This window comes from Pantherophis guttatus, chromosome 2 (genome assembly GCF_059756535.1).
Source record: "Pantherophis guttatus breed Tessera chromosome 2, ASM5975653v1, whole genome shotgun sequence".
NCBI lineage: Eukaryota > Metazoa > Chordata > Lepidosauria > Squamata > Colubridae > Pantherophis > Pantherophis guttatus.
The window spans coordinates 161,137,848-161,153,711 of record NC_142064.1 but is presented as its reverse complement, the minus strand read 5'-3'; the positions used below and the strand labels follow the sequence as shown (position 1 = coordinate 161,153,711).

The 15,864-nt window shown below is 41.3% G+C and overlaps 1 protein-coding gene across 1 annotated transcript in view; it reads right to left on the bottom strand.

Annotated features, from left to right (window-relative positions):
* Positions 1 to 15,864, bottom strand: part of NHERF1 (NHERF family PDZ scaffold protein 1) — a 67,169-nt gene that overhangs the window by 16,206 nt on the left and 35,099 nt on the right. The window contains exons 2-3 of the mRNA XM_034408720.3: positions 9,035 to 9,196; positions 2,492 to 2,645 (exon numbers count right to left, since the gene is read on the bottom strand). Coding sequence (XP_034264611.2) covers positions 2,492 to 2,645; positions 9,035 to 9,196 — 316 coding nt within the window. The remainder of the gene's footprint in view (positions 1 to 2,491; positions 2,646 to 9,034; positions 9,197 to 15,864) is intronic.

The window sequence follows — 15,864 nt, the reverse complement described above, 5'->3', positions numbered from 1 at the left end:
AGATTTTGAGTTCAATTGTGGTCATAAATTGAGGACTACCTAGAAGAGATTTTCACACGAGGATCCTCCCTAAGAAAAACTCATTCCCTTCCTTCCTTCCTTCCTTCCTTCCTTCCTTCCTTCCTTCCTTCCGTTTTTAATCCAAGAATTACATTGTGTAGAGAGAAAAAGACACTGTCCAGATATTCCGGACAGAAGCCTAAGCAAGTAATTGACAGAATCAAAGTTCTATCACTGTATCCATCTATGTTCTCCATCTGTAAATCTGTCTCAATTACACACATGATGCCTTGGACATCTCTTAAAGGCGCAGATTCCACCACAGTCATCCACTAATCTTAATCCTGCTCAGGAGATAAAGGGAATTCCCCCTCCAGGACATAGACAATTTGGGAAGCCCTCACTGTATGCCAGGCATGAACTCTAAGGCCAAATTTCAAAGGCCAGAATCTAGAGCAGGGATGGGCAACCTGCAGGTCATATGTACTCTCCATGCCCATGAATGCACTGTTAATGTTGGCAGTGTGACATTTGCTGCTGCTGCTTTGATGAAATAGAGATTAAAACAGTGGTACAATCAGTGGTGAAATCCTCTGTGGGTTGCCACCGGTTTGCTGCCTGCACGTGCGCACAACACATGCTGTGCACACGCATGCACTGTGTGCACCAAACACGCGCTTCACACAGAAAAAGGAGCCATTTGAAGGTAAGTAGAACAGCGGGGGGGGGCAGCTGTGTCGCATGATTTAGATTTGCTAGAAAACAGGATTTCCTGCTTTCTAGCGAATGTAAATAATGCAGCACAGCTGATTGTCGGAAATACGGGTTCGGACAAACCGGTAGATTTTATTACTATTGGTTCACCCGAACCGGTGCTAACTGGTAGCATTTCACCCCTGGGTACAATGACTCTGCCAGCTTAATCCAGAAATGGTTGACCCCAAAAAACACAAATCAAAAATCCTGGCAGCAACATTCCCTGAGCCTCTCAGTTTTTATCAACACTCAAAGAGTAAAATTGCAAAGTATAGAGCCCCTGCCCCAAACCTGTTGCCTGCAGATCTCAACAACAATACAAGCTCTAGTTTGACATCTGAGCGCCAAGAACATGTGAAAAGGGTAAGATAGCATGTGTCTCTCGCCTTCTTGGTTTTTTTATCCTTTCATTGCTGTGATGCTGGGGATCCAATGCAAGGGTATAGAGCTTGATGTGCCTCAAATGTGCTTTGTGCTAGTTTATCTCAATCATTTAAAACAGCATGGCTTAAATGCCTTTCTGGTTTTTAGGAAAATTCTATTTTGTGTCTGGGTATAGAGAGCAAGGAGGATAGAGAAAGACTCTTATTTTGTGGAAAGCAGCCAGGCATTCCCAAGACTAGCTCCCAGTTATCAGTACATCAGAGGTGGGTTTCAGCAGGTTCTGACAAGTTCTGGAGAACCAGTAACGGAAATTTTGAGTAGTTCGGAGAACTGGTAGTAAAAATTCTGACTGGCCCCGCCCCCATCTATTCTCTGCCTCCCAAGTCCCAGCTGATCGGGAGGAAATGGGGATTTTGCAGTAACCTTCCACTGTCATGCCCACCAAGCCACGCCCACCAAGCCACACCACACCCACAAAGCCAGATCTACAGAACCGGTAGTAAAAAATTTTGAAACCCACCACTGCAATACATGCTTTTCAGAGACAGGCCTGCTGGCTTATATATCCAACATTTAATTTCATTTAAATGAATTTAGCATTCATTTAGCATTCATTTATCTGTAGAACAAACCAGCATTTGAGAACATTAATTCAGAATTTGGGGGGAGGAGTTTTTTGTTCTACTATTGATGGAAAATATATCCCTCAATAGTAGAGCACATACTTTGAATACAGAAAAAAAAAATCTAACTTCAGTCCCTTCAGGACTGTCCTGAGGAAGGGCTAGGCAAACTGTCCTGAACCATGGACAGCAGCTACCAGTCTGTACCCATAATTCTGTGCTCAATAAACCAAGAGGGCGATTCAAAACTAAGCAGCTTCTTACATTCCTAAAGATGGAAGAACATCTTGTAACTCATTTAACAATGAACTCGGCCTTTCTGAATGGGCCAATGACATGCTCCCACTTCTTTTTAGTTCTTTTATGCCAAATACCACAACTATTGAGGATGTTCACATATCACGTTGTTCCTGGCCATTCTGCATTATTGGGATTTATCTAATGTTTAAAGGGGCTGCTAATTCCTGTCTTGTTTCTGGTGAGATCAGTTATTTCCACTCAAGACTCAGACACGGCTATACCGCACCGTTCTCCTGCAACATAAGGTACAGGACTCTAAGGCAGAAAATGAGAATTGTCAGGGGCTCTTTGCTAGCCTATCCAGTAGGCCCATGCTCGCCTCACACTTGCATTCAAACACACTCACAGCATCTCTGTCTAGGAAGGAGTTGTTTTTTAAATTTCGCCCAAACCACAATAATATCTTCTTTAGCAAACGGCTGCCATACCTTTCAGATGTGCTTCAGAGGGGATGATTTTGCACTTCTTGAAGAATTCATCGGTTAAATTATCCACTACCAGCAGCTTGGTCTCATCTCCACCAGACTTTATGGCTGAAACAACATCTGAATGTTGCTTGCCTTCCATACATTGCCCATTCACCTGCCAAGAAAGAAACATGGTTCTGAGCCCAAACAAAGAAACACAGATTCAGGCAGGCACCCAAACAATATTGAGACTTTAGAAACAACAATCAATAGCACCCCACAACAGCAAGTACAGGACTATATGGTATCTTATGATCTGTCTCCCACAAAAGCAGTAGGAATTGTCACAGCTGAATCTTTTGCCAATGTCATGGGATATTTAAAACTGTCGCACACTATCATTTGAAATTATATTTAACTATCTAAATTACATATACCGTGTTTCCTCTAAAACAAGACCCACCCCAAAAAGAAGTCCTATCATGTTTTTGAATGCATGTGCTCAAATGAAGCCCTACCCCCAAAATTAGCCCTAATTAAGATCCCGCCCACCCTGGGGTGCAGGGGGTGGGGCGAGGTAAAAATTAAGCTAGGGTGGGGATGGAGGGGTGGAGCTGCCCTATTTACCAGCCTTGCACACTCTGACACCTGCCCCGCCTTCTTCTGCAGTTGCTTCTTCTGCAGCCCATTTCTTCTGCGGCTGCTTGCCGCCGCTCACACGCATCCATTTCGCCGCCAGAGTCTTCCGGTAAGCCCTCTGCAGCTGAGAAACGGGCTCCGGATTGATGCGTGCATTGCCCCGACCTCCATTTCACCCAGTAGTGGGTTTCAAAATTTTTTACTACCGGTTCTGTGGGTGTGGCTTGATGGGTGTGGCAGGGGAAGGACACTGTAAAATCTCCATTGCCACCCCACTCCAGGGGAAGGGATTCCCCATTTCTCCCCGATCAGCTGGGATTTGGAAGGCAGAGAATAGATGGGGGCAGGGCCAGTCAGAATTTTTACTACCGGTTCTCCGAACTACTCAAAATTTCTGCTACCGGTTCTCCAGAACTGGTCAGAACCTGCTGAAACCCACCTCTGATTTCATTGACAGAGCCTTCCGGAAAGCTCTCTGCAGCCAACAACAGCTGTTTTCTGTTATCGGCTGCAGAGGGCTTTCCGGAAGGCCTCTGATGGCGAAATGGAAGCCGGGGGAGCTATGCGTATCAATCTGGAGCCCATTTCTCAGCTGCAGAGGGCTTTCCGGAAGGCTCTGACGGCTAAACGGAGGCTGGGGGCGACACGTGCAAGCGGCAATAAGCGGCCGCAGAAGTAGGCCAGCAGCGGGCTCCTGCTGGGCAGGGCTCTTGGTGCTGCCACAGCGAGGTGAGTCAATAATTAGACCCACCTGAAAAGAAGCCCTAGCTATTTTTTCAGGGGTCAAAAGAAAATAAGTCCGGGTCTTCTTTTCAGGGAAACATGGGTAGTAAAGGCCTTTCTTTTCTTTGGTGACATAAATGTCCCTCAAACAATTTTCCTCAATCTTCTACCCTCCAAATGTATCAAATTATAATTCTCAACATCCTTAACCAGCGTCTTTTAATGTTTAACATTTTCTGTGAACAAGGATAGTTGGGTTAAAGCTCTGCCTTTTGAGCAAAATAATGCCAAGCTGAAAGGCTGCTTTAGAGCTTCACTGCCTTTCCAAATTTAGCACTCCATGTGAACATGAAGTAGTTGGATCTAAATCATGGCTCTGCGCCATCTTCAAGGGACTGCATTTCTAATAAAACCCAGTTCCTTATACCTGACATTAATCCCTCACATATATTGCAAAAGGTCATGGAGGATAATCCTTGAAGACCAGGTTACTTTTGATGGACAAACAGATTTCTACCAAAAGTTGTCCAATAACACAAGCATTCCTAATGAAAATTCTCCCATAGGTTTCCAAGGAAGTGCAAGGGTCCACACAAGAGGGTGAGAACATCAGAACAACAGATGCAGTCTATCAAACCCAGTGCCCATGTAATGTCATTCAAGAGCAGCTCTATGATCTTAGGATACCTATCTTTATGAGGGCTATTACCTCTGGCAGTAGGTCTTTCAGTAGGAACCATCAATGATTCCTTACTATTTCCACAAAACTAAAAATGGTCACTGGATTACTTTAAATTTCAAGTAAGCCATTGCTCAGAAAGTCAGCCTAGCAAAAACATAACACTGCTCTGTACTTAGACGAGCTCAATTTTGCCCTATCTGAAGGTTCAAGAAGGAAGGAAACATGGCCATTAAATTTGGATGCAGATTATATTATCATTTAAAAACACCATGTTTGTGGTTTCTGAATTTCTTAACAGATATGGCCAGAGACTATTTTGACAAAGAATATAAGGCCATACTGTGGTTGTTATCTTAAAAGAGAAGTGCCTTGTGTAACACAGCAAACAGGCCAGGAATGGATAGGGCTAGATTGTAGCAACAGCAGTATAAACCTGACTGTACCCAGAGCTTAATGAGCACCCATGTGCTGAAAGGCAATCTATAAATCATAAAAAATAAATTACAACATGTATCAGAATTTTAATTAGACTGAAAGTGGATACTCCCAGCTCTGACCTTTAGTTGATGCCATTACTCTTGCTCAGTAATCTTAAGTCATTCTTATTAGTCAGTATGGCTTAACAGCAGAGAATAAGAAAATCAGCTATATTTATTTATTCATTTTTATTTTTATCCCACCTTTATTATCTTTATAAATAATTTTACACTCAAGGTAGTTTGAAAAGAAAGCACAAAATGCACTTACAGAAGGTATATAGGCATATGACTTGCATATTACAACCCTTACATTAATTTCACGTTGAGCTAAAAGTGTTAGCTTTCCCACAAAATAGGCATCTATAGCAGCAGTCCCCAATCTTTCTGGCTTTGCAGACTGGCGGGGGGGGGGGGGAGGAGGAGGAGAGAGGGATGGTTCCCCACAAGTGGCAAGTGCGCGTGCAAGCTCCATTTGCGTGGGGGCGGGCACACACACCTGCTGCTTGCGCAAATGGAGCTGCATGCATGTTAATTCAATGCAGGGTCAGCAATATAGAGCTTGTGCGCACCAGCATCCTTCTGACACCTCCCTCCGTGTTGGCAAACTTCTTATTTTGCTTTAAAGGATCTTTTAATTAAAACATAATAAAAGCGTAGCTGGCATGCTGCACAGCAAGTACCAACTCTATCGTCTTTATTTACCAGAATGCCTCTAGGGCACCAAAGGCTTATGACTGGGCACATGCAAACAACGCATGTAGTACAAAAGACACACCCAGAGCTCCCACAACACCGACCAATCAAGACTGCCCAAACCTGGTTTTGTGACATACTGAAGTAACAAATAACCTACTTGCTAGATCTCCTTTCTGGGCAGTTGATCTGTAGAAGCCTAAACTAAGCACACTTTAGGGTAAAAATAATATGAATTTCAACCATTCACTAATTGTTTCCACAATTGTTTATAGAAAATGAAATGAGGAAAGAGGAAATTTATGGAAAATTAAACATTAATTGGTTTGAAAGAATTCAAATGAATAAATGGAATAGGAAATGCAAAGAAAGGAATGATGAGAGCAGAAAGGAAACGGAATTTGAAAATTTGACATCTCGAATAATAAAAGATGAAATTGGGCCAAAGGGATTAGTTAGTAAAATTTATAAAATTATTAACTCTGATAATAATCCACAAAGGGTAATGAAAGAGAATTGGGTAAAAGAACTGGGTATTGAAATTTCTGATCAAAATTGGAATATGAATTGGGTTAGCAGAATAATGAGGACATTATCAATAAGGATTAAAGAACATAATTATAAAGTTATTTGGAAGTGGTATTTGACCCCAATAAGACTCTTTCAAATGGATAATAAAGTGGATAAAATGTGTTGGAGATGTAAAGTGGAACTCGGGACATATGTTCATATGTGGTGTAAATGTAATGGGGTTGAACTGTTTTGGTCTAGGATAGAAAATGAAATATTTGAAATAATTAAGAAGAGGGTCAAATTGAAATTGGAAACCATATTATTATTAATATTGAATGAAACAACATTAACAACTGGAGAAAGAGAATTGGTGAGGATTTTGGTTATAATGGGGAGAATTATAATTGCTAGATATTGGAAATTAAATGTTGATTTAAAATTAGAAGAATGGTACAATGAAACATGGAAATTTGCATTAAATGATAAATTGACTTGTGATATTAAAATTAGAAGTGGTATATATAAAGAAAATGTTTTTTGGAACACTTGGCAACCATTTGTGGACTTTGCACTTGGGAGATTGGATGAATCGGCACCAGTACCTTATCAAAGAGATTTCTGGAAGAATTGAAGACTTCAAGTTCCTAAAACTTCCTTTCCGTTTGTATAGCACGTTGGGGGGAAAAAAAATTTTTTTTTCCTTACTATTGATTTTTTGTATTGATTTTTTTTTCCTTTTTGTTATTCCTTAATAATAAAAATATAATAAAAAAATAAAAATAAAAATAAAAATAATATGAATAAAAACAATGGGCTTTGGCCTTAGGCTTAACTTTTTATAGGAGTGAAATATTAAAGTGTCTGTAAACTTATACACAGTAGAAGCTGTATGCAGTTTATCTCTCTCCCTTTCCTAGCTTATACATTGGCACAATATAGGGCAGTGATGGTGAACCTTTTAGAGACCGAGTGCCAGTGGTGGGTTGCCCTCGGTTTGCACCGGTTCTATAGAACTAGTAGTAAAACCGTCAGGAGGCTCCGCCCACCAACCTCAACATCATCAAAATGCTTCTGCGTGGGCGGCCCCAATGCGAACTGGTAGTAAAAGGTAAGTAGAATCCACCTCTGCTGAGTGCCCAAACGGCAACCCAAAACCCACTTATTTATCGCAAAGTGCCAACACGGCAATTTCCCATACACAGGAGGTATGCAGACCTCGATCATCCATCTCTGCTCCCCTCCAGCTCCCCTCCCCTCCAGCTATGCCACGCTGTGAGCTATGCTGACCTCCAACCTAGCGCCTCTCCACCATGGGAATCACCTTCGTCCCAGACTCAACAGGCTGCCGTCCATACTGCACCCTCACGCTGCATGTGAGCCACCCGTCTTACCCCAGATAGGGAAGGGAGGAAGTGATCCCATTGGGCTGCTGGGCAGAGGGGCGGGGTGATATGAGAAATGTCCTCAGGCGTGCATGGAGAGGGGGAGGGAAGCAGCCTGGCCCCACATCCCTCTGGCTTTCTAGTAATGAACTCTGGTGAACTCTGTGCTGGGATGACAGCGCACGTGCCCACAGAGTGCCAGAGGTTCACCACCACTGATATAGGGAATAGCCTTCTTAGCCTTCACCTTCTACTCCATGTGACTAAACTCATATCTTCCAAAAAGTGCCATTCATGCTCGTTTCTCCCTAAAGACTGGAACAGAATTTCATACTGTGAAGGCATCTATGCAAGTGGGTAGTTAGGAGTCTGTATAAAATGTCACATATCTACAGTGTTGCGTAGCCTCATCTCTAGCCATGCATGCCTGATACCTTTGATTGTGCAATCCAACGGTGACTGCTTCAGAAAAATCTCCCTCCTTTACGAATCCCTGGACAGTGTGGAGAACTTATCTTTGTTTAACTTAGCCCTTCCAAAGCCTTTCTGTGAAATGACCCAGTGCGGAAGATCTATTTGTCTTTGGTTCCCAGACTTGGTCGTAACTTCCCTACCATTGGCATTTCTCTTCTGATCTTTAAAAGAGGCTATTTGGCATGAAACTGAGCCTGGGTTATCAACATCCAATCTATCCTCTTGTGCTTATGACACTGTCCATCGAGAAGTTCAGGTTTAAGCTCATGCTGAAACCAATGTTAAGACTCAAGGATATTCTTTTAAATCATAAGCCTATTCGTTCCCTGCTATCTTTTGCTCCAACGTCTTCTGTTATTGCTTTTTCATGCTCCAATTTAATTGGCAAATTCCTCAGGGCAGGTACATGCCTTGCTGGATGGTGCTATAATTAGTGATGACAATTTGAAGATTCTAAACAAGTATCACAGAGGTGGATCCACTGAGCTCCTAGGCCAAAAGTATCCAGGTGAACCCTGCTGCCAGGTGAGATTGCAACCCTGCTGCCAGGTGAGATTGCAATTGAAAGAAGCCCAGGAATGAAGGTCTTAATTTATCTTAAAATATGTTAAAATAGACTACAAGGATCTTTGAGGAAATGGTCTCAGACAAGAAATAGAATTCTACTTATTTGCAAGGTAAAGGCATTTTAAAATGTTACATGCTTTATGGCAGGGTATAGAAATACTATATAACAATAATTACTCTCAAATCAGACAACGGGTATTTTAATTCTCCAAGTTCACTGGCAAATTTATTTGGCTTAAAAATAGCGAGATGTATGAGGTGATTTCGAAAAGCCCAGAAATGGCTAAGCTGGCAAAACTCTTGGATCACAACTTCCATTTAATCAGTTTTCTTTGAGAAAACAGCATCTAGGTTAGTCAAATGTTAATGTGCAACAAACAATGAACCCCCCCACTCCCCAAAAAATACATACCTCAATGATACGGTCTTGAGGCCGCAACCCTGAAGCTTCAGCTGGAGAATCTGGATCCACAGCCCGGACGTATTGGCCTGGTTTTGTCTTATCACTGTGGAGGTTGAACCCGTACCCATTGGGGCCCTTCTTCATCTGGCAGAGACGAGGTCTCAAGTCTTTCTAAAGCAGAGAAACAATAAAAGGCATTTGGGACATCAGTTTTGATTATTGTCACTGAATCATTTAGGTGTGAGTCTTGCCATCAGCAGTCCTAATATCCAATAATGCAAATTTGGGCTCTCTAGAGGAGTGGGTTATGTCCTTTGACAGCTTGGTGCACGCTCCCAGAAATATTAGCAATACAACCACTTATGAAGTCTGCCTAATAAGCCAACATTGAAAACAGTAGAGAAGGAGGAAAGAATTATCTGCTACTATGGATTGATATGCCCTTCTAGTTTATTATACCTTTCTCATGGCCTGCAAGTGATATTTATGGAGGAAGGAAAAAAACCAGCCAAAGGCCAGGGCTGTTCAATTACTTCTCAAATTCTTTCTTCAAGGCTGAGAGCATTTTTGTCTTTTAACCTTCTCTCCACCCATTCCATGGGTGCTCCTGGAACGGTAGCACATAAGATTTCTATTTAACAAAAGCTGGATTTGTACAGAACTGCATTACATAAAATGCTTATGTGCGTTTACATAACATAGGCACATAACTCAAACCAGAATAGAATAGAATAACAGAGTTGGAAGGGACCTTGGAGGTCTTCTAGTCCAACCCCCTGCTTAGGCAGGAAACCCCACACCACTTCAGAGAAATGGTTATCCAGTATCTTCTTAAAAACTTCTAGTGTTGGAGCATTCACAACTTCTGGAGGCAAGTTGTTCCACTGATCAATTGTTCTAACTGTCAGGAAATTTCTCCTTAGTTCTAGGTTGCTTCTCTCCTTGATTAATTTCCACCCATTGCTTCTTGTCCTGCCCTCAGGTGCTTTGGAGAATAGCTTGACTCCCTCTTCTTTGTGGCAACCCCTGAAAAACCCCCTAGAGAAAGCATTCATTTTTCAGCAAGGCCTTTCTGAAAAAGTATAGCGTACATTCCTGTATAACAGGAACAAAGAAGAACTATTCAGGCAGGTGAACATCAGAAGTCAGTAGAAGGTCATTGAAAAGTGGCTGTCCCTTGGAATGTTTATAATTTGGTCTTTTGGGCTAATTAAGACTTCTCAAGGTCAGCCCCAGTTGAATGTTTACTAACAGTTCCAATAACATTTGCAGGAACACATATTATAAGAAGCCTTCCCCTTACAGCATTCCTCTGTTTGACTGGGTCACTTCCAGATGCTACTCTGTTCCAGGTTTCTTTCTTGATCACAGGCAGGAAAGTGGAGGATAGAACATGACAGTAGGAGCTCTTACCACATGCTAAAGGTGTCCAGAAGAAGAAGCTGGCACACCCAGTATCCCACACAGCAATTTCAACCTCATCAGATATTGAAGCCAAGCCCAATGATGGAATAGGTGAGGTTTCTGGAGAAGCAAATACTCAGAAAACTCCACCAGCAACAAGATTGTGCCCAGATCCTGCCAGAGCTATCTCACGCATCAACATAGTGTGGCTTATTTACATCAAATTTTGCATCTCACGAAGTGTCTTCCAGAGAAGAATAAAGCCAAAGTGTATCAGTTGTCATGTAACAACAAATTCTCTCCCCCCACCCCCCCACCCCGCTTATGTGATCAGATTTATTTACCTAGTTCTGGTATTCTCTGGTTTGCAAATATAATCTCCTTCAGGTGGAGATCAAGTTCTAGTGATTTCATGGACACAGCCACATAGATTTCTTAGCAGCAATGCAAATGTTTTTATGCCTTAAAATGCCCAATTTAGCCTACAACCCAATTATTCTCTGGAGATTGCCTAGCCAACCACTAGCCAGGTCTGACTCTGCTTAGCTTCCAATCAGCTTACCTTATCTTAATTATAGAACTGTTAAGAAAAAAAAAAATGAAGCACTTTCTCTAGAAGATAGTACAAACCACCACTGGTTATTTGAGCTAGATGATATAAACATATTGCCTAACAATCCTACCTACTAATGATCTTTCTAAAAAAGGAAGAGAAAGCAAAGTCCGCACAACCTCATTATTGAGGAGGAAGGAAAGAAGTTTCCAGGAAAATGCTAGTTCTGGGATTTTTCCCATGGGTAGATTTTGATGTTTTATACTGAAGAAAGGAGGACATAAATTACACATATAAAACAAGGCATGAAAGTCTGAGGAAATTGGTTCCTTCCAGAGCTGCTTTGGCGAGATAGGCGGCATAGAAGTCCAAGTATGTAAGTAAGTAAATAAGTACGTAAATAAATAAATACAATTGTGTTGGTTACATCTCCTGTTATCTCCACTTCACATGTTTTCCAGCCTGAGGAATCCTCAAATGCCATGCCTGAAAAAATTCTCAGCAATTCAGACAACCTGATCTAAGGCAGGCTGGGGCAGACCATTCATGGTATCTTCCCATGCATGACAGATCACAGTTACACGCACACAAATATTTGGGAAATTTTTTACCCCCTCTATTGAGGGCTGAATACATTTAGAATCAATCTGTTTAACAGTTGTCTGTCAGTAGAAGAGACAGATGAATATAGCCTCGGTCTAAGCCACTGTCAAAAGGTTCTGGGATTACCCATGTTGTCTTTTCTGTCTGCCAGGTGGGGATCAGCCTGCCATGTCAGAGACCTGGTTTGATTCTTGCTCTCTTATTCTTATGCATGGACTGTGCTCTTTTCCATAACAGCCTCTTCTGCATTCAAGAAGTCTACAGCTATGACACATCTCTTCAGTGTAACCTCCTCCTTGCCCTAAATGCTCTTCTTACGCAGTTATTACAAAAGGCAATCTGTATAATCTGTTATTAGAAACTTAGTTCTGATTTGCTAAGCACGCTAATGGACTTGCCGTCCTTCCCACCGTGAGGAGCCACCTATTTAACATTCAGTAGTTAATTATGGCTTCAAGCAAAACCAAATATTTAAGAAAAGCAGCATCGTAATCCTCATCACCTTAGTTATTATTAAAGGATACAGACAAATGTTCAGAAGGGCCCGATGGAAAAATATGCAACAGGAAGATGACTGCTGCAAGAACACATAATCACAGGATGTGAGCTGAATATTAAGAATCCTGATCATCCCATAAGAAAAAGTTATACTGGGAGCTCCAATACATAGGGAGGAAGTAAAAATTATTTATTTATTTATTTATTTATTGGTTCAATTTATATGCTGCCCTTCTCCAGAGACTCAGGGCGGCTTACAATGTGTTAAGCAATAGCCTTCATACTTTTATATATACCTGCTTAGTAGAGCTTTCGGGGGCCCCTAAGCGATGTTCTTTTTTATACAAAGTCAGCTTATTGCCTGCACAATCCGGGTCCTCATTTTACCTACCTCAGGAGGATGGAAGGCTGAGTCAACCTTGAGCCTGGTGAGATTTGAACTCGCAGGAATTGCAGGCAGCTGGCAGCTAAGTGCTACTTAACAGCACTTTAGTCCACTGCTCCACCAAGGCTCTTTATAGAGGCTTTTGTCCCACATTATATTAAGGGGCAAAACTCAAGTACTTTGACCACCAAATGAGAAGAGGGGGCTCATTGGAAAAGACCCTGATGCTGGGAAAGATTGAAGGCAAACGGAGAAGGGGACAGCAGAGGATGATGATGGTTAGATTGTGTCATCCACGCAGTGGAGTAAGTTTGGAGAGACTCAGGGAGACAGGGGAGGATAGGAGAACCTAGCATGCTGCGGTCCATGGTGTCATAAAGAGACAGGCACACTGACTAAACAACAACAATATTAAGGGACAAACTATGCCTTCTTTGTCTTTTCAACAGACAGCTGTTTTAGTTACCCAGTAATCTGGATCTGGAATCCTTTTTTTAAAAAAAAAAATCTCTCAAAAATCAGATGCACTTTCTAAAATATGCTGGCAGATACAAGAAAACAACGCATATTATAGGCACATTTTACACCAACCAAAGAATACCCAACGACAGAAGGGGCTTTCTCTGAGATTCCAACTCTTCCCACAGCTTTTTAAACGTAGGAATCAAAGGACTAGCAATATAGGATTTCAGCTTAATTTTCCATATATCTGGCATATCCGTTACTTTTTTTTTTCAACCCTGCAGGATGAAAAGGGAAGAACAACAAGAAAACTTGTCTTGGGGGGATATATTTGGATTGCTTCCATCTCTCTGGAATGATTGCTGGGAACGAAGACATGGACATAGGACAATTGGTCTTCACCACCCAAACTTCTCTGAGCAGGCGCACTTCGACTCTTAGAAACAAAAAAAGCTTTATGTTGTCAAAGGTCAATATACATGGGTGAATATTATTTTTTGTTCGTTTGCTTGTTAGACACATACAAGGAAAGACCTTTTTTTTTTCAAAATGGCATTAAAGTTAAAAAAAAATCTGTTTAGGTTTTTTGTTGACAGTAATGGTAAAAGAATAGGCCTCTGTTCTGATAATAGTTACAGTAGCAGCTGCCAGTCATTCCTTCCAAAATGCACCCACCACTTGTATAGGTAATCCTCGATTTATGACCACAATTCAGCCCAACATTTCTTTCGTTAAGTGAGACATTTGTTAAGTGAATTTTGCTCCATTTTACAACTTTCCTGGCTGCAGTTGTTAAGTGAATCTGGCTTCCCCATTGACTTTGCTTATGAGAAGGTCGCAAAAGGTGATCACATGACCCCAGGATACTGAAACCGTCATAAATATCAACCCCTTGCCAAGCATCTCAGTTCTGATCATGTGACCATGGGGATGCTCAATGGTTGAAAGTTTGAAAAACGTGCAAGTCACTTTTTTCAGTGCTGTTGTAACTTTGAACAGTCGTTAAATGAACTGTTGTAAGTCAAGGACTACCTGTACACCAAAGAAAAATGGCAACTACCAGAAACACACAAAATGCCTGTTACTCATTTTGTCAAGCAATAACAATTTTGCTTGGATCAGATTAAAAACTATCTGAGCATTTATCACCCCACATTATTATTATTTTTAAATTGCATTTAAACATACCATTTTCATTCCAATAGTCAAATTCACTAAAGATTCCTTTTTAAATCCTTTTAATCCACAAATTGAAAGACACTTTCATTTTATAATCTTCAGTAAAGAGTAGATGGCCATCCATCACGCAATGTATACCATGCTCCCAACCAATGGCATCCCAACATAACTTTAGCAAATAAATAGAATAGAATAACAGAGTTGGAAGGGACCTTGGAGGTCTTCTAGTCCAACCCCCTGCCCAGGCAGGAAAACCTACACCACTTCAGACAAATGGTTATCCAACATAAATGGTTTTGCTTTTTTCTCTCTCTTTCTGCAAAACTATAGTTGAGATTGGACTGGTTTCCTCAGCTCTGCTCCAACAGTTCACCTCCTCACCCATTCTCTGGGCACCTCTGTGTTTCAAACAAGTCTAGACATTGTAGAACCTTTTTTTGTCGCAGAAAAAAAAAGCATCTGATTTCTGTTTTATCACTTAATTTTTTGTGGGGGGGGGAATGAGTGGTAGTAGTGGAGGAGGAGAAATCACTGTTATTCTAAAGAAAACATCTTGCTCTATATTGCTTCTATGTTGATCAGAGTTATGTAATCAGATTTTAATATTGAAACCCGAGGGTTGTTTTTTCTTTAAATGTGGCAAATTGTTTCTTTGAAGTACCTTTTTAGTGGCTTTCAAATGGCAGAGGCAAATAAAGTCCAAAGGAAGGAAGGAAGGAAGGAAGGAAGGAAGGAAGGAAGGAAGGAAGGAAGGAAGGAAGGAAGGAAGGAAGGAAGGAAGGAAGAAAGAAAGAAAGAAAGAAAGGAAGAAAGAAAGAAAGAAAGAAGGAAAGAAAGAAAGAAAGCTCCAGCACTTGAAATTTGGCTTCTTTGATTCCAAATTTACTAGAATGGAGACTGATGAACTTTTAATGCCAAAGTGAAAGTCTGGAAACTGTGACTGGTTAGAAGGCAGGGAAAATATTGTGCTGACCTCTAACAACCTTTTGAAACTGAACAATTCCGAACTTTACCACACAATTCTCATACGCACTGATCAGGTCTGATGTCTTGTGGTTGAGAAAAACATACTGGTACGCTCAGCTGTTCCAACTAAGGTTACTTACATAACTGGCATGTTAGGAAAGCGAGACAGAGGGACCAGTTTGCATGCAATACTAAGCCAACCACTGATGGAGCAAGAGATGATTTATCTGCTCTGGCTGTCAAGAGGAACCAAGCAGAATAATTATACAGCAAATACCAGTTGAAGCTCACTTGCTCCTGCTAAATCAGAGTTCTGGTTTCTTGATATGACTGACTGGCCCATTGTTCTAGCGGTAGATGTGACCTCTTTCTGTCCAGCCTGGTATTTCTAAACTAGATTTCTAAAATGAACTACATGGAAACCACAAAAATAAGGTCTATGGCTACTCTATAGCAATAGGCTTAATGTAGCCAACATGTAAGACCCAGAATTTTGGAAAATAAATGGGAACGAAAGGGAGAAAATGCTTTTGAGTCACTTCTGATGACCCTGTGGACACATTTCATGCAGTTTTCTAGGCAACAGTACAGAAGTGCTTTGTGTTATCTTTTTCTGTAGTGTGAAAAGCAGGGGGGGTTCCAGAATAGGCCAATGGACTCCCTTTCAGGTACTAAAGGTTAATCTTGTTTAGTTTCAGAGCCTAGACCAAGGGTCTCTAAACTTGGCAACTTTAAGATTTGTGAGCTTCATTTCCCAGAATTCTTCAGCCAGCTGTGCATGCTGGCTAA